We start from the raw sequence: 23,029 nt of genomic DNA, 5'->3' as shown, positions 1-23,029 counted from the left end.
CTGTACACAGTGCACTCAGTCTTCTGTGAGGCATGAGGGTGTGAGTTTGCTTGAGCTGAGGGGTTCGGGGTGGTCGGGGTTTCTGCAGGATGACTGGTAGTGATGAAAGTTGTAAAAACAAGATGTGTGCTTCTCATCTGCTCGTGGGAGGTGGTGGGGGGGCGGCGGGGGTGGTGTTGGGTCGATTACTCAGGGGACGGAGTCTGGGGTGGAACGAAAATTCCTGGGCCTCAGCCCCCTCTTCCCACCAGGAAATCGTCTGAGGTGCTGGTTTCCGCCACAGCGCTGGAATAGGAACCCTGGTGGTGGGCCTTTTGTCGGCCCAGCTGAGGCTTCGCTCGCTGCCCGGCTCTTGGAGACGTTTGTCCTCCCACCCCAGAATACTAATTGGGGCATCCGGCGCTCCCGGTCGACCTTGTTCCCTCAGTCAGCCCTATATTAGTTTTTGGGTCGAAGAATCCTCCCGCGTTCCAATTGGTCAGCTGGGCAGGTTGCGCCCCCCTCGGATCACCTCTGGATGGCTTTTGTGTCGATTTTCGTTTGGCTAACTCTGGAAACAGATTTCCAGATGGCATCGGTGTCCTCAGGGGATGAATCATCCCATTTTATTGCCAGAGATCTATTAAGACGCATGTGACTGCCTGCTTTGAACTGGGTGACTGGTTAGACCGGTTTAGCCTAAACAGTGATGTAAAGATTAAAGACAATGTTATCTGTTTGTTTGTGTGTTTTACTTTTATATATATTTTTTTAAATGTCACACATTGACTGTAGTTAATCACTCTGGAGACAAGGCAGTCAACTTTAATGATCGACCGTTTGAGCAGCAGAGGAGGAATGATGGAGTGTCGTCACGTAAGTGCGACCCCTGGGAAGTACCTGAGGGCTGGCAGCCTCTTGATCGTACCCCATGAACAGCGGGCTCACATGCCCCCGTGCTCTTCTGTGACAATGGGCAGTTATGAGCGACAGGATTGTCCAGACTGGGAAACGGGGCTAGCTTATGGGGGGGTGCACTAGGCACAGGGCGTTATGGGTTATGTATACAGATGTCTGCCTCAGCCTGAACACAGTGCACATTTGTGCCTGACTGCCCCTTTTGTTTTCTTGCTCCTGATTGGTCATAACTGTTAGAAGGAGCTTTATGCTTCTCTTTCAGCAAATAACTAAGGCGAGGTGAATGTAGCATATTCACATTGTGGAATGTCCCCCATCCCTAAAAATGGTCTCTTCCATCTCAGACTGACTGGGTATCTGTGCCCTTCATTTGATTCCACAGTTTAGGTTCCTTTCACGCTTTTGACTTTGACAGATAGTCTTCTGCACGTGGTGATGGGTGCCGCCGGCTGCTGTTCCTGCTTTTCTTCATCCGTACTGCCTTTCAGTCACGTGATGTCACATTTCCCCACCCCTGTCCAGTTCGGGATTCACGCCACTGTGCGTTTTGTAATCCTGTAGTCTGCGGCTTAAGGCTAAAGGACAGAATTCACAGTGGTAGTATATTCACGTCATTGAATGCAAAAAGAAAATGTGTGTGTGTGTGTGTGACATGTCTCGGTGGAAAAGGGGGCAAGGGCTCCGGAGTTCTCTTAATATCCTGAAATAGGGGTGTGTGATTTGACAATATTAGATCATGAACAATTAAAATGTTTCCATTTATGGAGGGATTGTTGTGCACATAGTGTACATTCTGTCAGAGACACTTCTATGACTCGTACACCTATCTAAAATTTGTCAGCCAATATCAGTTTCGACACACTGATAAGCCGGTGATAGCAAACGGCAAATAGCGTCTTCCTCCCTCTTTCACACCCTTATCTAAACATGTAATACCCAACATGCAAAGCATTTCGTATGTGAGAACATAGCAGCATGGATGCCGTGGAGGAATTGGATATCAACAATATGCTGCTGTTTGTGTTTTCGAAAACTGACACAATGCAAACAAGCAAAAATATACAAAAATAAACGGCAAAAATAAGGTTTGCACCCTGAATGGTGATGCAACAAACCTTTTTTTAACCACCTTAAAAGAACCTCCAATAGAGAATAGTATTATGTTTTCTTTTAGATTTTTTTTTTTTTTTACCTTGTAGCACTATATTAAGTAGGGGAATTAGTTTGGTTATACTGTACAGTAACTTGCACATTAGTCTTAAAAACCAGCATGAAAAAGAATCGAGAAGATTGTGGATCATGATCCTGCCTGAAAAAAGTTGCACGTTTCCCCAAAACAGTTGCAGGTGTGAATCTTTTGAATGTTCTGCTCGGCTGTTTTTTGAGGTACCTCATGTCTTTCTTTGTTTTGCAGTTGTGTCCCCCCTTCCCTTGTTTATGCTGGTCTCACATTCAGTGGCATTTCTCAGTTGAACTAAAAAGAAATGTTCATCATTATGGTTGATGCAGCATCTCTAATGAGCTAATTTTGGCAGCCGTTGATTGAAAGCCATTTGAATTTTTGGTCGCGCCTCTAGAATGACTTTCCTTTCAACAGTGTCACTTTTCCAAAGGTTTGTTTTTCCCTTATTCTACAATTGGCTTGGAATGGGGGACTCCCCCAAGTTAGGCGACGACTCCAAAAACACGAGGAAATCCAGCCTCTGGAATCGGAAGGCTTGGGCTGCAGCCGGGGGCTTGGATTCTTCCATGCTGAAGACGTCGCCTTAACCGACTGGCCCCCACCGGGACACAGAAAACGAGGAGAACCAGATGTTGCGCAGAGTTTTAGCTAGCACACGATCAGGAGCCCAAACGTGAACCATTTCGTCACAGGTTGTCTTTCTGTCTGCCTGTTCTGTAGTTTGATCAAGACAGCCTTTGAACTTGTGCCTTTGTTCAGGTTCTGGGGGCGTTCAATGCTTTTTTTTTTAGGAAGCTGCACTCATCAAAGTCACACCTGGATGGATTTCTGTAGTGATCAGCTCTCTGGTGTTTGTCAGATTGGCTCTACAGGAGGAGTGTTTTTTTGCTGGGAAGATCAGGGGAAACCACAAAACAAAGATTTAAAAAAGCACATTGTTTTGGGCCATGTTCCTGTGTAACATTGCCTAAAAAGTCTGGCCAAACGCTGCCTCCCGACAAGCATAAACATGAGAGCAGCTGTCTGTATTTCCTGCCGACAGAGACTGGATCAGTGCAGCGTGCTGTTTGTCCGGCTTCTGTTCGTATGCTGTTTCCCTCTGGATATGCTATAGTCAACGCAAAAGGTAGGGTTCAGCTTCTTCTTAGACAAGGCCAGGCATGATCCTGTTTGCTTTGCTCATTGGTGATTGCCTTGAATTGGACAAGACAGGCCGTGTGTGTGTGTGTGTGTGTGTGTGTGTGTGTGTGTGTGTGTGTGTGAGAGAGAGGCAATACTAAGCTGGAACAAATCATACCTGGAGCTCTTTCAGTTGGTCATAGTGTCTTCCTGAGGTCCATGACAGCCATACAATGCTGCATTGTCTGGTGCTTTTAAAGTTTCATGATCTGAAAGGATTTATTGTCATTAAACATTATACAAACAAAAAAATGAACTGCAAGTGCACCAGTATAGTCCTTCCCTCTCAGACATGTATGCCCAGCATTTATCTGCAGGTTTACTCTAATTCGTCTGGTAATGTTTCTGTTAATTCTGTTTCATCTCTTAGCATTGTAGAGACAGCGTAAGTTTAAGCGGGTTCTGTTTGCAAATGTATTAAGTTAAACAGCAGTGATGTTTTTAGGAAGCTTGTTTACGTGCTATTTTTCAGTTCACTCTCTGCTCGTGTGGTTTAACACCCCGACTGTTACTGACTTATCTTTGTCTCGGTGCTCTTTCGGAAAAGCTTCACGCTGGTGACATGTTCCAGGTTTCCATGTATTGCTCTTTTGGGCCGCCAGTGTCCGCTAGCCCTGTAATACCCGCTTTTCATTCAATGCAGTTGCTCTCCAGGTGTCTTGCGGGGATAAACTTTCGGTGACCTTGATGATATGACTGCCTGAGATGTCCGTCCCTCCCCTTTGGTGTGTCCCCCCAGTTCGGGGCCCAGAATCGCGGGGAGCCAGCTAGGTTGTTCTAAAGGTGGGAAGTGTGGCCTGGTCCCCCCGACAGTGATTGATCTCAGCTCTGTCTGCTCAGAAACCACAGAAACGGAAGGTATGGGGTATGGGGTCAGTTCAAGTTCTGCCATGATGGATGTGATATTGTGAGAAGGGGGGGGGGGGGGGGGACGACAAAGAGGATTTCTGTACAGATGCAGCACTGACATTCAGCCAGCAGGAAGAAAACGGCTAAATCGTGGAAATAGTGACGGAACGAGATCTGCTTCTCGTCCCCGTGCACGTGATCGGCACTCACACTTGCCGCATTGTGCGGATGCTTGAAAACAGACCTGCTGAGTCCAACGTACAAAACACGGCGCTGCTCATTGACAGCAGTCTGCCACCGAGGCACTTTTCACATAATTAAAGCAAAAGGGGGTGGGGGCAGTACAGACCCCAGTAACGCATGTCTGCGTCACGTGAGAGCTGGCACCCGCGCACACAGCATTTCCTTGTTTCGTAATGAACACCAAACGTTACACTGTTTGTCTCAGCTTTGGGATGAGTTTAGCATGCAACTTCATACATTGAGGTAAAAGCAGCTGCAGTCAGATTAGTTTTTAAACTTCTCGTTATAACCAGCAATAAAAAGAACTTTATGAGCCTTTGCGGAATTAATTTTTGGTGCTAAGAACCTTTTGAATTGCAGAACAGATTTGGTGGTTGCAGTGTTAATTGTGTATGTACACATTCTTGTGTGGTACTTCGTTTGTTACATGCTCCTGTGAGAGAGCTTTGTGTTTCTGCAGGATGCAGCCAGCACAGCACTTATGATCCAGCAAAAAAAGGATAAAACGAAACCCTCAGATATTCCCCATAGCAGCATCCCTCCATGTCTGAGTCACGCGTGAAACCTGGAGACCTCTGTCACTATAGCGACTGGGAAATCAGGCAGCGCACGTGAGGTTTAGGTTTACCTTGGCATAGGGCGAGGTCATAGGCGCCCGTGGGATGCACCGCAAAGCTGTGTTTGTTCACAGGCCTCGGGGTGGGGGGAGGCATTGACCTTTAGCCTCCCACATGGTGAAACTTTCCTGCTTTCTGGAAGCTTTAGTCTGAGTCCTGTCCATTTAGCAGTCACTTTCTGAAGCAGTCCCTGTTTGGCAACGCGAGGGTGTTGCGGGGGGGGGACTCCTCCCCTCTTCCCCTTCTTCTGCTTAGCGGCCTTGGCAGTGAAATCTCGCTCGGTGTCCGGTGGGAATTCCCGAAAGTTTGGCGCGCTCTAGCCGGATGTGTACCTCATTGCCAATCCCACTCCACCCCGAGTGCCAGAGGGTCCTGGGGGTTTTTCCTGAGCTTCCCTAAAATGCATCGTGTCAAAGTGCTGCCTGCGTGCCTGTGTCATGCAGTGGGTTGGTGCTGTCGGCGTGTGCGTGCTTCTGCCCCTTTGCTGTCGCTTTCGGAGACCGTTCTCTGAGCCCTGCCTCCTCCTCGGCTGACTCTATCTCTAGCCTTCACCCCACCAGCCCATTTCTCTTTAAAATCGGGCGATGGAACTAGGCTGCTTGTTTAGACGCTCCTCTGAGGAGTGGCTCTGTGCTCCGCTAAGGGTAAGCAGCTTACCATTTGGATGGGGTCTCTCTCTCTCCTCCACTCGGTGCGACAGTGAGTGAGAGCGAGGCTGTATCTGCATGACCAACCCAAGCCAACAGGAAGGTTACCATAGAGGACAGTGGGGGTGGGGGGGGGGGGGCTGCGGTAGACCTTCACTTTCCCGGCCTCTGCTAGGGGCTTCCGGGTGCCGATTGACAACCGGCTGGCTGCTTACTTGCCTGCTGAGTGAACTGGCATCCAGGGGTGTACTGCTCTGAAGACTAGTGTGCATGTGCGGGCATCTCTAAGCTGTGGTGGGGGTGGGACAGAATTATGATGACTGACACTTTGCGATGAGTTAAAAGAAGCATCTGGAACTTCTGAGATGCCAGCCGTGTGACTTAGGAAGAGACTCTCTTTATTGTTGTGTTACTTGGTTGTTCGCTTGGTTGCTTCTTGTTGGTGTCAGTTGAGCTCTACAGAGGTGGCAGCCTTACTCTCCCCCGGAAAGTGCGGAAACGGCTAACCTGTCATCAGTAATTAGTATTCTGACTGAGAAGGGGGGCAGGAGGCATTTTAGGTGGCAGCTATGGCAACCTTTTTTATAGTGGGTGTCTTGCTGCCCTCCTGGGACATGTTTACTTTTCTGAATGAGAGCACATCTGTCACGGGGCCTTCCGGGTAGATTCTCAGCCGCGGCCCACCGTGCCTGCAGCCTTTGGGTGCGGGACTCCGTGCTGTGCCTTCTTATCTTACGTTTGCCAAGCTGAATACCTACAGAGCCGTCTCGTTCGATTTTGTGCGTCCCCAGCCGATTGCATATCCGGCGACCCAACGTGCTAATTGCATAATTTAACTTGCATCATGTTTTAATTGACAGCGAGGTTGGCTTTTGTCCTGCTTAGGAACCAATGGGATCTTTTTTTTTCTTCTTCTCTTGATTGAGAAAGAACAATGGAATGTTCATGTGGTAACCAATGGAAATGCCCTCCTGTCACTCTGGAGACTTTTATGTCCCCCATCCTTTTATACAACAGCTGGAAAGTGACCCCAGACAGGTCATGGACCTTTCCAAATTTTGTGTGTGGGGGGGGAATTGGTGATCAGTGAGCAAGGCTGTGCTAAATGTAGGCAGTTCCATGGGGTTATCTTCTGAATTCGCAGCAGTTTTGAAATCCTGGGAAAATAGATACAGACTGCAGCTGTTCCTGTTGAGAAACTGCATGTCCGGGATTTGGAGGCTGGGCAGAGAAGAGTGTAGCTTATCTATCTTATGTTCTGGTGCCCCCCATCTTTGCTGGTAACCCTCTCCGTGTGTGAGCGGGGGCGGAGTTGGCGTGAGAAACTGCGTCGGTCCCTCTCTGCTTCTCATCAGCTGTCAAAGCCGGTGGCGGCACTAAACTACACTTCATACACATCCCGAGTTGCCTGAGGAAGCTTCCCGTGTGCAGGGGAGACAGAACTCTGAAGGGCTTCTCTGCTTGGGCTCCCGGAGCAGCAGGAACGTCGCTGAGTGCTTAATGGTTTTTGGGGATGGTATGTTAAGTGTACAGCTGTCCCAGACATTGAGGGTGTAGAAGGGCAGGCTGCCCTAGAAATTGAGAGGAAAAAAAAGGAAAAAAAAAACAATGCCGGGATGGCATTGCCCCTGCTTTGATATGGGGCACTGCCGAATCCCCTCTGACGCTCATGTTACGCGGCACACATGAGTGCACTTGCTGAGGTACAGGGTCACAAAGCGCCATCCCTCTGGGATGGATTACCTGCACGTACAGGGACAGCAGCACCCGCTCAGCCTCTTATGGAAAAGCGGATCTGCGAGTGCGAGAGATGCTTGCTTCCCTTGTGCGGTGGGCGTGCCATCTGCCCCGCGGCCTTGATTGGCTTTGACAGCTTGTGCCGTCTCTCTGGCTCCAACTGCAAGCTCTGCATTTGGTGGATTAAGCAACCTGCTCGCCGGCCCCCTTCTGGCCCTCTGGCTGCCGGAGCCGTGCCGCCGAATGGCAGTGGCTGGCTCGGCTGCTCAGTAAGGAGAGGGAGCTTTTCAGAGGGTCAGACCTCTGTGCCGTTAGCATTAATCACGCCGGTTCTGAGAGTGATGGTGTCTCTTCACACGCAGGAGTCATCTCTCTGTGTCAGTCAGCTGGTTTGCCATCGGAGGGGGGGCTGTATTAGGTTATGTCCTGAAACTGGATGGCCGCTTGGGTACAGCTGTATGTGTGTGGTTGAAATTAGGCCGCCTCTCCCCCTCTGCCGCCCCCGGGCCGCCTCTCCCCCTCGGCCGCCCCCGGGCCGCCTCTCCCCCTCGGCCGCCCCCGGGCCGCCTCTCCCCCTCGGCCGCCCCCGGGCCGCCTCTCCCTCGCTGCTTCAGTATCCATGTGATACTGTGACCCTTTGGCTTTCATTCTGATCATGTTGTGAAGTGTGTAAATAAGTGACAGTACTCGCAGTCCCCTCTGGCATCTTGAGCCATTTTTTTAAAAGATGTTTGACTCCCCCACCCCTGTAACCTCCTTCCCCCCAGTCTGAAAAAGAATTTTCCTAAACTCAAAATAATCAGGCCTGAGAGAATCTATTTATAATTACTTTGCCTGTAGCCTGAAATATTCTGAAATCTTTGTTGGTACCGAGTTTCGCCGCTCCCCTGGAGTATGAAGCGACTGGGCTGTTTCTCACATTATATCACAGCAGTTTGTTTGTTTCCTACTAAATTGCACTTACTCCTGATCTGAGGTGTCTGTTCACCCCATCATCCTACCGCTTATCTAGGGTAGATGGCGGATGTTCAAGGTTCAAGGTCACTTTACTGTCATCAGCAGCTTCATACATGTACAAAGAATGACGAAACATTTCTTCATGTGCTTCGGTGCAACATATAGTAACATGTAGTACACTGAACATCACAGTAACAGGGCGTGCAAGGTGCAAAAAGGCAGCAAATAAATAGTGCAGAGATGTAAACTTTGTATGTTTTATGTAGTTGCACAAGGCAGTTGGCAGGATTTACCCCAACATAAGACACTACTAAGTGCAGTAAACCATAATGGCTGGTATTGCACATGATTATTATATTGCACGGGTCAGTTGTAACACTAAATTCACAGAAGTTTGAAATTTTATAGTTGTAAAATTAACTGCTGAAATGGATGCATAATGCAGCTGTAACAGTGGACAGTAAAGTGCCATTTTCTGGACTGTAAGAGAAAAGAGTATGTGTAGTGGGTGGGAAGGATCCTTTACAATGTGTGATGCTCTTTGAACTGCCCCATCTCCTGCTCCCAAAGCTTGCAGTCGTCCAGTGGCCCTGTCTCACATCTGTGATGCTCTGACTTTTGAGTGAAATATTCCCATCCTTGTGGAAAATCTGCGTCGCCGCTAGATGCTAAAGTAGCATCCAGTAAATGTATGCGGTTCCGCAGGTTATTACCCTGTGCCTCTGAGCAGAAGGTCACTGGTTCCAATCCCAGTGTTGGAGGCCCCGTAAGAACCGGAACCCCCAATTGCTCCCAGTATAGTGGCATGGCTTTGCCTTTTTGGATCCCTGTGTCCGCATCTACCTCGGTTGTTTGTTCATTTTTGACGTAACTTATTTTACATTAAATGTCTGGTATCTGTACATCGTCGTTTTCTATTGTCCCATGGCACTTGCTCCCACTCTGCTCCCCACGTGCCCCATTTCTCTGTGAGCCATCCTTGCTGAGCCCTCACCCCCCAAATCTGTGCCTTGACAGTGTCATCGGTGACCATGACGACAGAGGTCGCTTCTGAGACTGAGGTGAAGAAGGAGCCGGAGAAGGCAGACGAGCAGCCTGTGGCGGCGCAGCAGCAGGACGGCGAGGAGGAGCCTGAGCAGCTGGCCGCCGTCCAGGACGGGGTCACGCCGCGGGCGGCCTCGCCGCACGCGGACAGGAAGTCCAAGGAGGCCAAAGGCCTCTCCCGCTTCCTGCCCCCGTGGCTGAAGAGACAGAAGTCGCTGAGTCGCACTGAGCCCAGCGAGGACCGCGAGGATAAGACCCCAACGGAGGAGCAGCAGGAGGCCCCCCCATCGGAGGAGGCATCCCCCCAGGAGGCCGAAAGGGACGAGAGTCATTCCATAGGCAGCGCTGACACTCAGGTATGACAGGGCCGCTTCGGGTCGCTCCCTTCTGCTCCCGCCCCAGCATGGTCGAAAGGTCCGAACGGCTCGTAATGTAAGGTGGGAGAGAGCAGGACGTCAGCGACGGCCAATCAGAGGGCGGCAGTCCGGGAGCACCGGGCCTTCCTTCCTGCTCTGCTGCGGGTGAATCGCAAGCCTCGCTGCAAGCTTATCTTTGCTTTTCTTGTTGTTGGGCTGCTCATATTAAGCCTTTATCTGAGATGATTTCACAGCTGAGGAAAACAGGAAACGCGCTGTTTTAATGCTGAAGCAGAGCCCTTCTGCACGCATTTTTTCAGTGACCACTAGAGGCAGCTTGCCTTTTTCCATTATCTAATTTCGATCCACCCATTGACATCAGCTCTGGCAATGAAGCCAGTGGAAACTCCGTCTTCTGAGATAAAACTGTCGTATGGTTCAGCTTAAGAGCCTTAAAGGCAGGAGCAGCGTGGAGCGTCTTCCAAGCCACCTTTCTGTTAAGGGGCAACCATCTCTCTCTCTATTCTAGCCTGCAAAAGAGGAGAAAGGGGAGGGGTCTCCAGAACGGATCGGCGACGGGAAAGAGGAGGAGGACCTGCTAGAGAGCAAGGCTGGAGAGAAGGACGAGGGCAAGCTGCTGAAACTGGAGGCCGAGGTAGAGAAGTCTTCTCTGAAGCCTGCCAAGAAGATGAAGACTGTGACGTGTCAGGTGACCCTACTGGATGGCTCGCTGCTGCCCTGCGAGCTGGAGGTGAGTGGGGGGGGGGTGGGGGTGGGATACTGGGAAGGGTTTGCTAGAAATCCAGCTTGGGGCCCCTACAGCAGCTTTTAATATAATTTCAGTCCCCTTTGAAGTGCCCACCCCCCCCCCCAATCTGCCTGCATCCACGCTCTTCCGACATGCCTGGTTATCAGGCCACCCAGTCAGGGGTCGCTGGCCCGTGATCCTTGTTATGTGCCGATTTCGTTGTCATGGATGAGGCCCAGAGGGGCGAGCAGCACTGTTCTCGCAGGGAACCAGGCCACTGCAGCCGAACGTGAGCCCTGGGCTCCACCCTCACTTCGGCTCCCCAGCCTTTTCCTTAAACCCTTTATTCTCTCCATTTGAGCCTCACTAGAGATTCGTAAAATGGATTTGCGCTGCGCCCTTCGTTACTAAGTAGACGTTTAATCTAAAGCTGAAGGATGAATGGCATGGCTTCTGCTTGCGTGGGATTTTCAGTTAATTGTATGGATTACTGTGATTGACATTTAACACAAAAGTACAACAGACAGATTAGCTGTAGGCTTGCATAGAATTAGGATGGTCTGTCCAATTTGCGCACGAAGGTTTAGTTATAATTTTATTTTATTTTTTTAGCATTAAATACTTTTCCACTCAAACTGTCCTTTATATGGCTCATCACGATGATGTCGTTTGCTGCAGGAAGGGCACCGTGACGGTTCAGCTGCGTGTGCCGGGCTTTTTCTGGAGAATCGATATTTTCTGGCACTCCCGGCAGAGTTGGGATTATTTTCAGCATGTTTAAGCTCCCTCATGTCTGTGGGAGAGTCACCCGTAAACTGCCTATTAGGGAGCAGTGTTGTGGGTGAGCGGCGTTGCAGGTGACCGGCACCATGCTGTGGCTGGGTCACGCCCACTGTCTGGCAGGCATGTCCCCTGGGAGGGTTATGTGTCCGAGAGCCGGCCTTCAGACACACACTTGTGCCTTAACATCAGAATGCCTTCATGCCTGGTCCAATTGGGACACACATAACCAGGGGAGCTCGTATGTGAGATTCTCTCTCTTCTCCTTTACAATCCCAGGGGCTAAATACCATTTAAAGAAGTGTGCTGGAACTTACTAGAGCTCGGACATTGTTGATCACTCATGGGGTTTTATTGACTGCGCCCGGGCTCTTGGTGAGATTCCCAGCATGCACCGGAACAGGAGAGCCGAGATTGAAGCTCCACGCAGATCGAGTTACGGCGGCCCTACGGAGATAAATTTTTTTCCCCCCCTCGTTGTTTTCGCCGTAATCAAGTTGAGTGTAAGCTGATCTTATTTTTGTCTGCAGGCTAATGGTGTGAGCAGAGTACTGGAGCTGAAGAGGCTCGATTGATTTAATTAGGCACCGTCCCACACTCGCTGGCCCTTGATGACGTTTTGGCTCGAGATTGGGGGTGTTTCAGTCCCCCCCACCTACTGGAATCACTCCTCCATATAAATTCTTAAGTTTTCTGTACTCGCACTGCCTATGTTTCCCTGTACATGTAACACAGGGACTATCCCAGACACGCTGTTATGCTCTTGCTAGTCTTAGATCACTTCTTGTAATTCTGCCTCATTATTCTGAGTGCTCCTTTTACTGCAGTTTGCCAAGCGAATACTTATATACCCTGGAATGCATCTGTCTGTCGGCACGTCCCTCTCCATGATGTCACGCCTTTCCCCATGATGGGATGAGCCCTGCCCGCTCACACGTGTCTGCCGATCGCTTGGGTGATCGTAGCCAGAGCCCAGTTCTGTAGCCGGATTGTCGCACTGGCTTTATGTGAACCTCCCACAAGCTGGGACACATGAGGCAGGGAACCGCGCCACGGAATGGCACCGAGAGACCGAGCTTCCTGCGTCTTTCAAAACACCTCTGTCCTTGGGACGTGCGGAGTGGGACAGGGCTGATGTCGCTGTGTGCTGGGCCGTGCCGCGTCCTGCTGTGCCGGCCGCCCTGCGGAGGGGGCCGTGAGGTGGCAGGTCAGGCATGAGATTCCCTATGATGGTGGGATGGTGCTGAGGTTGCTGTGCCAGATAAGCAGCAAAGGATGAGTCACCCCCATGGGTCCTGGCAACCTTGTACATGGGGGGGGGGGGGGGGGGGTTATTTGTGGAGGGATGTTGCAGGCAGGGTGAACTCTCAGCATCTGCCCCCCAGCACAGGCAAATGATGAGTAACGGCTGAATTTGATCGCCGATGAACGGCAGTGCTAGAGTCCGCAAGCTGGTAATACTGACATTCTTCCCCCCTCCCCTCGCTTCCTGCTCCCCTCAAAGCACCGGGGCAGAGCCCGCGATATCGTGTATTCAGCGCCGCCAAACGCGTTGCGTGGGGGCCCTGAACGGACCCTGGCTCTAATTGCTCTCCGCGACCCGGTTGCGACAGGGCTGGCTTTGTCCGTGGTCACGGAAAAGCTGAGCCATCAGTACGCGCCATTGTTGGGGGGCATTCAGCCAGAAGACACAGGCATATTTATAATGAGCTGTAATGCCTGTGCACTTTGGGGACCTCTTTAATGGCGGACAAAGCATTCCAGAGATGATCCTTAATTTCTGACGGCCCCGGAATACAATTAGCCGCCCGAGGCGGCTGGTCCTGCCAGTTTGCGTACCAGCGATGCCAGGCTGTCCTCACGATGTATGCCGTTCTTTATTTATTATTGTTCTGTAATCATTCGCAGTTTGTCGTCGTCAAAGCCAGGCGAATGATGCTCGCCGTGTGTTTACGGCTTAACCAATGGGGGTCGGCTTGTTGAGATTTCCAAGGCTGGGTGTCCGCCAGGCCGCACCCTGAGCAAGCAAGCAGTGGGCCGGGTGTCTGTTGGCGCTCTCGGGCCTGGTACTCATCTGAGAGCTACACGTGAGGCTTGAACTGGTGCTGCTGCCAGTGGAGGAAATGGACCCTTTCAAGCTGCTAATGGGGAGTTCTGGTCACTTAAGTCAGCCGGTCCTTATCGATCCGTGAAGGATGAGCTACTTGGAGATGATTTCACGTACCAGCCAATGAAAACGCAAATTGATCCGGCACTTGCGGCTCTACTCCTGAATGGGTTTATATTACTTTTTTCTTTTTTTTTTTTAATATAATTTTCTGTTTTGATTTACACTGTACAGTGCTGACATTTTGGTTTTGCTGCAGTGTGTAATTTAGCATGCCAGTTAGTTAATTTAGTTAATTAGCCATCATCCACAGTTAGTGGAGCTCAGCCAGCTGTCGTGGAGAAAGTCAACCATGACTCAACTGGCAAAACTTCATTTGGAGCCCAATTGATTGTGTATCCATAAACTCAAACAATGAAATAATGCATAATAAAAAATCTTCGGGGGGGGGGGGGGGGTGCTGATGAGTCATTCGTGAGGCCTCTGTGAGTTGGAAACAACAGAGACCGTTCTGGAGAGCTGACAGGCAACCTTTAGGACACACGCCCACCGTCCTCGCCCACCCCATCCCTAAAGGCCGTGGATGGATTGTTCCCGAATAGCTCATAAGTGACGCCTTCGGGTGCTGCCGAAAGCTAGGGGCCTCCTGGCTGCGAACCCTGCGCAGCACCCCTTAGCATTTACATGGTCCAAAAAGCCAGTCACACAGCTGAAACGAGGCGCTTGTGTCACGCCTCTTGTGCACAGTTCGCCTGCTATGGGGGCACGCTTGTGGAGTTTGCACTCTGAATTTTTGTCTACTGGTCATGAACTTCCCTGCTGTCGTCTGACCCTGCCCTGGCTGATTTTCTGGCCTCATCAGTCTGTCAGCTGGTGCTCGTTGGCCCTAACAAGCCATGTGGACAGTGCACTCGGTGAATCGAGTGACCCAGGAGCAGCGAGTCTGTTAATGAGAGCGAGGGAGAGATTGGTGCCTTTGGCGTGTAGTTCTCTGCTCGTCATAATGGAGACTCTGGTTATTCTGGGCCATCGGTCCCGACTCCCAGCCCCGTCCGTGCGGCCGGCCGGCTTCCCTGTGTCCTCCCTCCGAATCTGTGCCCCTGCCACTTTTCTATTCAGTCTGCAGGATTGGCCGGCAAGGCTGGAATGCGGCACGCTAACAGGGGACGCGCTGTTCTCCGCTTCCCCCGTGGCGTGCATGGAGACCCGCGTCGCAACGCCCGGTCTCTGGCGACAGGCTCGTTCCGCTCGCATCGGCCCCTCGTGACTCCGCCCTCCGGTTTCCAGAGGAACTTTTTCCCGAGACGGTGGCTGAGTGAGGGCGCTATCCTCCCAATGTGACCTGCTGGGTCCCTGTAGTGCATAGTCATGATTGGAACACAGTCAGCCCCCCTCTGGGTTTACATCAAGTAACCAGGGGAAAATGCTCAACCTACTTCAGATGCACCACTAACACCGGTATAGCTGTGGCCAATTGGGTGCTTATGTCAAGCTGCGATTCAGCTCTTCCTGCATTTCAATGCTCCTTGATGCAGAAACTTCAAGCCCAGCTCAAGAACAGCAGAGGGTTTCAAAGCCCTTCTCCGAAGGATGTCCGTCTGGGTCTGATCCACGGGACATACGATGATTTTAAATATATGCTACTGGAGTGAGTGGGCGCTGTGGGGGGGGGGGGGGGGGCGCCGGTTTCCCATCATCCCTGTTTGTAGCTTAGCGTAAAAAAATATCCTGTGCCTCTTATGTATTGGGGATTAAGAGGAAGTCGACTGTCCTTTCAGCAGCGGCCAGGCCCCTTTGATTGGTGCCTTTTGCATTTTTTTTGTCCCGGTAATTTGATTAGCAGCGCTTGTTTTGATTGCACGCGGCACGGCTGTCTGGAATGCCGGGCGGAATTACACGCCGCTCAGCGGGGAACAGGAATTCTGTATGGTCCTGTCAAGCTTACAAGATTGTCGCAAGTTCTGTTGCAGCAATACTGAACAGACAAGAACCTTCACTCATGCTTACATTAGATCATAACTTATCTGTTTTTGTGAGCTTTAACTTTGAGAACAGTTTGCCCTTTTTAAGTTTGCGGGCATTTACCGGAATATAATTTCTTCATGCTCTGTGATGACTGGTGGGTAATCTGCATTAAGCAGTTAGAGAATAAATACCCTTGTGCTTTTGACTTTGCCCAGTGATGGAGCTGAAGGTCACATGGAAAACTCGGCTAAGCTGTGGGGAGAGTCTTTTGTCGTTACTGTAACTGGTCTCTCTCTCAAGGTGTGTGCCCATTGGTTGCCATTGCGGGAATGTCAGTCATGTGACCTGAGGCAGACTGGCAGAATGCATCCCAGGCCAGTGGCTCTCAGTCAACAGAGCTCATTGTCTGGGCGATAACGAGGTAGCTGCAGCCTGCTTTGTTGCATTTCTGTGGCCTGGCCGATAAAAGCATCATGCCTCGCATTCTTCCTCCGGGCCCTTTTCCTCACCCCTACCTCCCAGCTTCTGGGAATCGGCATCATTGTATTATTCCCCCCCTCTGTTGGGTTTTTAGGATTCCAGTGCCACGCGTCCCATAACGTTATTGCCCCCAGGGCTGTGTCCATCCGCCTCCCATCAGGGCAGAGTGAAACTTCGTGCTCTCCTCATTCCATGGCGGTCAGCGGGCTGTCATGCCGCCGGATGATTGTGTTCGTGCGCAAACTCCCTGCCCTGACTTAACCCCATCTATACATCGACAGCGAGAGGCTCCACCAACTGAGCATGTGCGAGGAATGCCCCGCCCTCAGCCGCCCTTGGCCCCGGAGATGCAGGCCTGGTAGTTTCAATTTCAAGGCCTAAATCAGCCTACCCTCAATCTGTCTTTTTCTCTAAAGAGTGATGTGGCATGACCGCTGTTCCGGGAAAAATAAAAAACCCATTTTCCTCGTTCTCCTTAGAAAGGTGCCCTTTTCCCACAGGAGTGTGGCTATATTACAAGTGCCTCAGTTAAAACATGACCCCCCCTCCCCCCCCCCCCCAGCCCGCTAAAATGTTTCTCTGAGCAACACGATGAAAATTGTTTCGTTGATTCTTCGTTGCAGCAGTACCAACTGCTCCTCCACCCCTAACAAATCATTACTGCTTTTGTTTTCCCAGAAACGGGTGAGGGGCATCGTCCTCTTTGCCAAAGTGTGTGAGCACCTCAACCTCCTGGAGAAGGATTACTTCGGACTGTGCTACAAAGACCACGCTGACCAGAAGGTAGAGTCTGTCACACCTTCTCATAACAGAGTCAGAATTAATGGGTAAACAAATGAATTAATGCGGCAGGTACTGTTTGCAAAAACCCTTAGCAGCATGTAAAAACGTCATACGTTGATTCTTCTTTCCATCATCATCATCATCCGTCATACGTTGATTCTTCTTTCCATCATCTCTGTAGTAAATGGTTCCCCTGGAATGGGAATGAGACGCTGCCTCTGTGAGATGCAGTACATCCCCGCATTTGAGGGCATTTCTGTGCAGCCTTTGCGTCCTCGTTGACTCCAGTTCATTGTTTCCCAGTCCTGTCCTTTGCTCCTAGATGGGAGCAAAAACTGAGCTGTCTGGCAGGGAGCTGGGAGGGAGCAAAAAAGTGGACCATCTGAGTTTCCGAAGACCGGGTTGGGAAACACTGCTCTGGCTGTTAGACTGCTGCTGACTGTGGACACTGTTTACTGGGACCACTTTTCACACCGATTGATGCCAGTGCTTTTGCCATAAATCCAGAACAACAACTTTTTCTTTGCCCTGACAATACTGTACGCACTCTGTACCCACCGGCATCATAATTTATTACAAAATGCTACGTGCTTCAGCCAAACTTGCAAAAATGGTTGGTTAGGTCGTTGGCACTGCCAACGTCCCACTGTGATAATTAAGCGGACGCCCATTCTATAATGGTGTCTATTGTGTCAATCCCTCGCCCGAGCCTCTTGGGCCACTGTCCTCACTGCGACATGAGCAGGACCTTACTGGGAAGGTTCTTGTTTTTGTACAGAGATCACCAGGGTACCCCTCAGTCCTGGTTTCAGCTTTTGCATTGTGGAAGGAGGAGCCAAATTGCCTTGGCAACCGGATGTGGAGAACGTGGCATTAATGCTGTCCACATTGCCCTCTGGGGATTAGCACTGTAATCCCGAGAGTTCCTCTAAACATCCCGCACGGTGTGCTTCTTTATACGGCCCGCTTTATGGGATTGACTTCTTGCTGTTTCAGGGGGGGTCACCGCATGCTGCTTTTGGGCAGGGAGGTGCTTTAAGGCCTCAAACAACACATTAATCTTTGTGTTTCTTAATGCGTCTCTCAGTTTTTACAATTTTTTTTTTATTTGTATTCTTTTTAGTGCTGGCTGGACCCTGCAAAGGAGATCAAACGTCAGATTCGAAGTAAGTAGTCTGCTTTTGATTCTCTTTTACGTATCATAAGAGGGGAAACCTGATTTGCGTGACGGTGTCAGGTCTCAGTAACTCATGTAAAAAAGCGCAACGATGGTACAAAGAGCATGACCAACAGCGTGACATTCGATTACAAGCGATGGCTAAACAAACCAGGCAAGGATCCCTCAACTCTGCAGTTTCCAGTCTGGTATCTGACCACCACCACCCCCACCCCCCCCGAAGAATAGTTGTAGGTGGTCCAATGAGACATTTCTGAAATTGATGAAATGTGACTATTATTAGCTAATACACATCACGAACATACTGTCGCTGTAGGGGAATTCTGGTTTTGGTCTGTTTTCACTTGAGGGATTTAAGAAAGGTTGAAAAGGCAGAGCTTCTCAAGGTCCCTACCTTGGTTCGGATGCAGATCAAGCCACAAGTTAATCTGGACCAAGCCAGTAATGCACCTTATGGAATCAATGTGGTTACCATAAAAAGGCTTAATGTGGTTGGAAGCAAAAATGACAATGTAGGACCACCAAACTTCACACACACATAACAACATGTTAAAATGTGTGGAAATGACCAGCAAGTGTTAAGTCTTTACATGAAGCTCCTGCTGTTGTTATATATTGATATGTAATATAGACAGTTGTTGTTTATTCATTAAAGTTCAGGAAATGCTGTTTTGTTATTGAAAATTGTTCCCGACCTCACTTTTGAACTCAAATCTGATGTGGACCTTTGATCAAAAAGTTGGAAGCTGGTTTGGTGGGGCTGGTGCTTTGTTTGGTAGCTGTGGCTTGTCAGGGTTTGAGTCTCTGCTTTCACATCCGGTGAGATTAGTGCTGTGAGTGTAGCGATGATGACAGGGCGTCCGTATAGCATCGGAATTTTCACGAGCCTCACGGCTGAGATAGTGTCATGTGGGTGTTTTGGGTCCTTATTGCAAAAGTCAGTGAGTTCAGCTTTGCCAGGGGGAGTGTAATATCCATGGGAACAGTGTCCACTATGTGATGTTCAGGGATGTTCAGACATGCCCATGCACGTCATGGTTGGAGGATTCGGTTCAGAGATGATGCAGCTGCGGCCAGGGATGGCTATCACCTTGGACGCCTTTTCAGCTGAAGACTGATGCTGATTAATGCTCCCTCGCCCAATCACACGTATCGTTGTGATGATAGAGCACGTGACCCAAACCTGCTGAACATTTGTTTCTCTGGCTCTGTTGTTCATGCGGTTGTGTTAATTTGAAGATAATAAAAGTTAATCCTGGTGGCCGTAGGGACTGGGGGCGGGGGGGGGGGGGGGGTCCAACTTTCTTGCATCGCTGAGAGCACTTGGGTGGGGGGCAGTCTTCCATGATTTGTTTATTTTTTGGTTCGTATTTGCGTTATATTAGGTCTGCTTTTCTCTCTGCTCTTCCAAGCATCTTTAGTTTGAGATGTTGCTCCCCACTTCCCAGAAGTTTGGCTCTGTGTTTGACTTTGGGTTTGACGGAGGACTCCCCCTTCAGACAACCATCTTGGCACTGACGTCATCGGCTGATAGAGAGCACACGCTTCCCATCTGCGGCAGATCAGTGGCATGGAGTGTGGAACGGGGCGGCCGGTGCTGAAGCGGCCGGCAGAGAGGCGCGTCCTCATCGGACGCACGGGGCCCAAAGCGGGGGAAATCGGCTTGGGGTGAAGTCATTGATTTGGGGGTGGGCTCCGTTACCTCACCACATCCTTCGGAGGTGACGGCGTCCCTGTGAAATGTGATTCGAGCAATGAGGCCCAACTCTCCCTCCTGACTTGAGTTATTCTGTTTTTCTTTGTATTCTATTACTTAGTAACAAGTTCTACTCAAACCAATTTGTTCTGCTTATAGTTTTTACTCAGGATCTGTTTGTTCAGGAAGATCATATCTGAGGCAGGATCGGTACATAAAGAGGACATTGGGTTGGTCCCAGACCATGGAATTTTTTTCCGTTTCTGGATTTCCGTTGTCTTTAGAGTCCCTGTGCTCCCTGTCTTGCTGTATGGCAGTGAGACATGGATGCTATCCAGCGAGTTGAGATGAAGACTGGACTCATTCGGTACTGTCTCTTTGGAGAATCCTTGGGTGCCGCCGGTTTGACTTGGTGTCGAATGAGCGGCTGCCAGATGAGTCCCGAATGAGGCACATTACCTGCATTGTGAGGGAGCGTCAGTTACAGCATTACAGCCATGTGGAGCATTTCCCTGAAGGGCGATCCGGCTCGCAGGATCCTCACTGCTGAGGACTCGAGGGGCTGGACCAGGCTTAGGGGACGCCCACGTAACACCTGGCTGCGGCAGATGGATGGCCATTTCTGGAAGGGGGGACTTGATCGTGTATCTGCCTGGGGGCATTTAACTGAGGCCCGGCTGCACATCCACTTGCAAACGCAGGTTCTCTCTTCACTGCCTCGCTCCGGAATCTCGATAAATCCACCCCCCAGCCGGCCGGCGGAGGTTCGACAAGCCTAAATGGAGGTTTTCTTCGGGTCTCTCGAGAGCAGGAGGTGCTTAAAGTTCAACATTTGGCTTGCCCGAGTGCTCCTGGACAGAGGCGCATTCATGCCAGTGTCCCTACAGCTTCCCATGAAAATGTTGGGTGGCTGGCGGGTTCGCACGAACCCTCGGGTCACGCTGCACCCTTCGTCAAAGTCATGGGCCTTTGGACGACTCATTGGAGGAGCTTCACGCAGCACCTGGCGTTCCTGAAGGGGTCGCGGCATCCAGGCATGCGGAGACTCCTCACTGGAACCAGACGTTTTCATCCCGCCTCTGTTGCCACCACCCCTCCCCCCCTTCCCCGGCGCCCGGCCGACTTGACCGTGGTGGAGTCCGTCCGATGGAACCCAGACCACAATGCACCCAGTGTGGGCGCCTGAGATTAACAGTGCAGCCTCAGTGCGAGGCTTGTTCTCAGTGTTCCTGTCCAGGCTCGGTCGTTTTGAAGCTCAGGCTGGCTGTCATGTTCCAGTCACTTAAAGAGGTTTTCATCTGGTCAAGTGGAAAACTAACTGGACCGTAAGCAGGACCGTCGTGCCCCCCGACTGCCGGGTGCGAGCCGTCGTGCCGCCTGACTGTTTGCAGTAGTGGAGAAGCCTTCAAACTGGCTAGTTCTGCCTCTGGTGATATAGCTTGCAGCTGCTGCGTCTTTTGTATCTCTGGCCCCCATCCCCTCTTCCTCCTCATATTTTTTTTTTTTCCTGCAAAGTCGTCTCTGTGCAAAGGTCTGTTTTTAGCAACTTAAGCTTCAGGAGCACACAGTTGGCTCGTTTCCAGCGAAACGGGCTCGGTCGTGACCCTCAGTCCTCGCTGAGAATTGTGGTGTCGCTCTGGAGTTTGCCATCTCACCTGGTGTTTGTCTGTCTCTTGCAGACTGTCCATGGCAGTTTGCCTTCAGCGTCAAATTCTACCCCCCCGACCCCTCCCAGCTCACCGAGGATATAACCAGGTACCTTCCATTTGTGGCCTGAACCACCTTGCCTTCTCCCAGGCTCTTTGAGCAGCTTGATTAAACAGCCCTTGGCTGCAAATCCATAGAGATGCATGCAGAGATAAACAGTGATGTTCGTTCTTTAGATAGGCCCAGTCTGAAGGGGCATCTACAGCAATGAAGTGAAGACATATTAGTTGGTGGGTTTTTGTGTGTACATTCTTTTAAAGACATTAAACCTGGAAATATATGTTTTAATAGTGCAGTTCATGTTCTATAACTCATAAACCCAAGTAGAAAGTGGCTAAGTGCTCTTGGAATGACTTGGTGTCATTCCTCAGAAGTGCCAAAGTAAACGGGACAGGAGTAGGACATGGCATCTGAATAAGACCCACCCACATGCCGAGCTCTTGTTCTGATGTAGGCCTGTCGTTGTCTTCTCGGTCTGGTCCTTGAAGATCTTATGAAGATGCTCTCATGTAGCATAGAGTTTCAGTTGACCTTTTATACACACACCGGGCCCGATTCTCGTGTGAAGAAATGCTCTCGCTTCACACCTGACGCGGCTGCATTTTCGTCGCCTCGAAGGCTTGGGCCCAACGCGCCGCGTAAACTCTAATCACCCACCCTGTTTCACACGTTTGCTCACGCCGCCGTTTTTAGCTTTGAGTTCAGGCTATACGCAGCTCTGCCAGATGGAACATCTGTTGTTTTTCAGTTGTTCTCATTTACAGTTGCTGTGTATACATCAGTGTAGTATTTCCTCGGTTTATTTACTTCGTGCTGCCAATTTACACCTATTAACCCATCTCCCGCCCCCTACGGATGGTGCCTCTGCTAGTCCCCTGCAGATATTTATACCATGTGACCCAAGTACCAGTCGCTGAACATGTTGCCTGTGCTCCTCCCTTGCAGGTATCTCCTGTGCCTTCAGCTCCGCCAGGACATCGCCTCCGGCCGGCTGCCCTGCTCCTTCGTCACCCACTCGCTGCTTGGCTCCTATACCCTGCAGGCTGAGATGGGGGACCACGACCCCGACGGGCACTGCCTCGACTACATCAGCGACTTCCAGTTTGCCCCGTCGCAGTCTAAGGAGATGGAGGAGAAGGTGGTGGAATTGTACAAAACTCACAGGTGTGTGGGCGGTGCCTCAGTGTTGGGTGGGGGGAGTGGCTGGATGTGTATGCAAATTAACTGGGTGGAGTTTCAGCAGGTATTAGTTCCTGATGGATAAAAAATCTAAAACCATGGTATGGGCCTTAGTATGCATTGATGACCTCATTGGTGCGATAATGGGTTTTGGCCATGAGAATGCAGAAGTACGACTGACCAAACCACATACTCACCCTCGTGCCTCGGTAACAAAGGCATGGAAAAAGCCAAGTGCACAAGTATGGCCTGAGAAGGGCCCTGCTATCTGGGTTCAGCTGCGTTTCTCCACATGAAGAGAAACTGTGGGCGGGTTACTGCGGGTGACCCACAGTTCTTACTGAGCCAAGCCATGCCTGGGTGGTGATGTAACTCCCATCCTGTTAGCATAGCAACTCCAGCGGCAGAGGGTGATGTCACCATGTCAGCTGGGCCTCCGCAGCATCTGTGGGACCCTCGAAGGGGACATGAGGCCGACAGCGAGGTGGGGGTGTCCTGTCACCTGATCTGCCCCTCATCAGACTCCACTGGTAGCTGGTTGAGGGGATGTGGCCACTCTGGCTGGTGAAACGAGATCTATAATGTAGTCGGCAGGAAGTGCAGAGTCTATCCGTCAGCAATGTGAGCTCGCATGCCCTTAAGCTGGGCAGCCAGGGGCACGAGGGCACTTTGGCAATCACCACCACCCGTGCTAAAAT

At 50.7% G+C, this 23,029-nt stretch overlaps 1 protein-coding gene across 9 annotated transcripts in view; it reads left to right on the top strand.

Annotated features, from left to right (window-relative positions):
* Positions 1-23,029, top strand: part of epb41l2 (erythrocyte membrane protein band 4.1 like 2) — a 48,505-nt gene that overhangs the window by 5,398 nt on the left and 20,078 nt on the right. For all 9 annotated transcript variants that reach the window (XM_049004589.1, XM_049004587.1, XM_049004591.1 and 6 more), the window contains exons 2-7: positions 9,327-9,709; positions 10,239-10,460; positions 16,468-16,572; positions 17,696-17,738; positions 21,125-21,200; positions 22,098-22,316. In XM_049004589.1, the coding sequence (XP_048860546.1) occupies positions 9,341-9,709; positions 10,239-10,460; positions 16,468-16,572; positions 17,696-17,738; positions 21,125-21,200; positions 22,098-22,316 (1,034 nt within the window). In that variant the 5' untranslated portion in view covers positions 9,327-9,340. The remainder of the gene's footprint in view (positions 1-9,326; positions 9,710-10,238; positions 10,461-16,467; positions 16,573-17,695; positions 17,739-21,124; positions 21,201-22,097; positions 22,317-23,029) is intronic.

Source organism: Brienomyrus brachyistius, unplaced genomic scaffold (assembly GCF_023856365.1).
Source record: "Brienomyrus brachyistius isolate T26 unplaced genomic scaffold, BBRACH_0.4 scaffold112, whole genome shotgun sequence".
Classification (NCBI taxonomy): domain Eukaryota; kingdom Metazoa; phylum Chordata; class Actinopteri; order Osteoglossiformes; family Mormyridae; genus Brienomyrus; species Brienomyrus brachyistius.
This window is presented reverse-complemented; position numbering and strand designations above follow the sequence as displayed.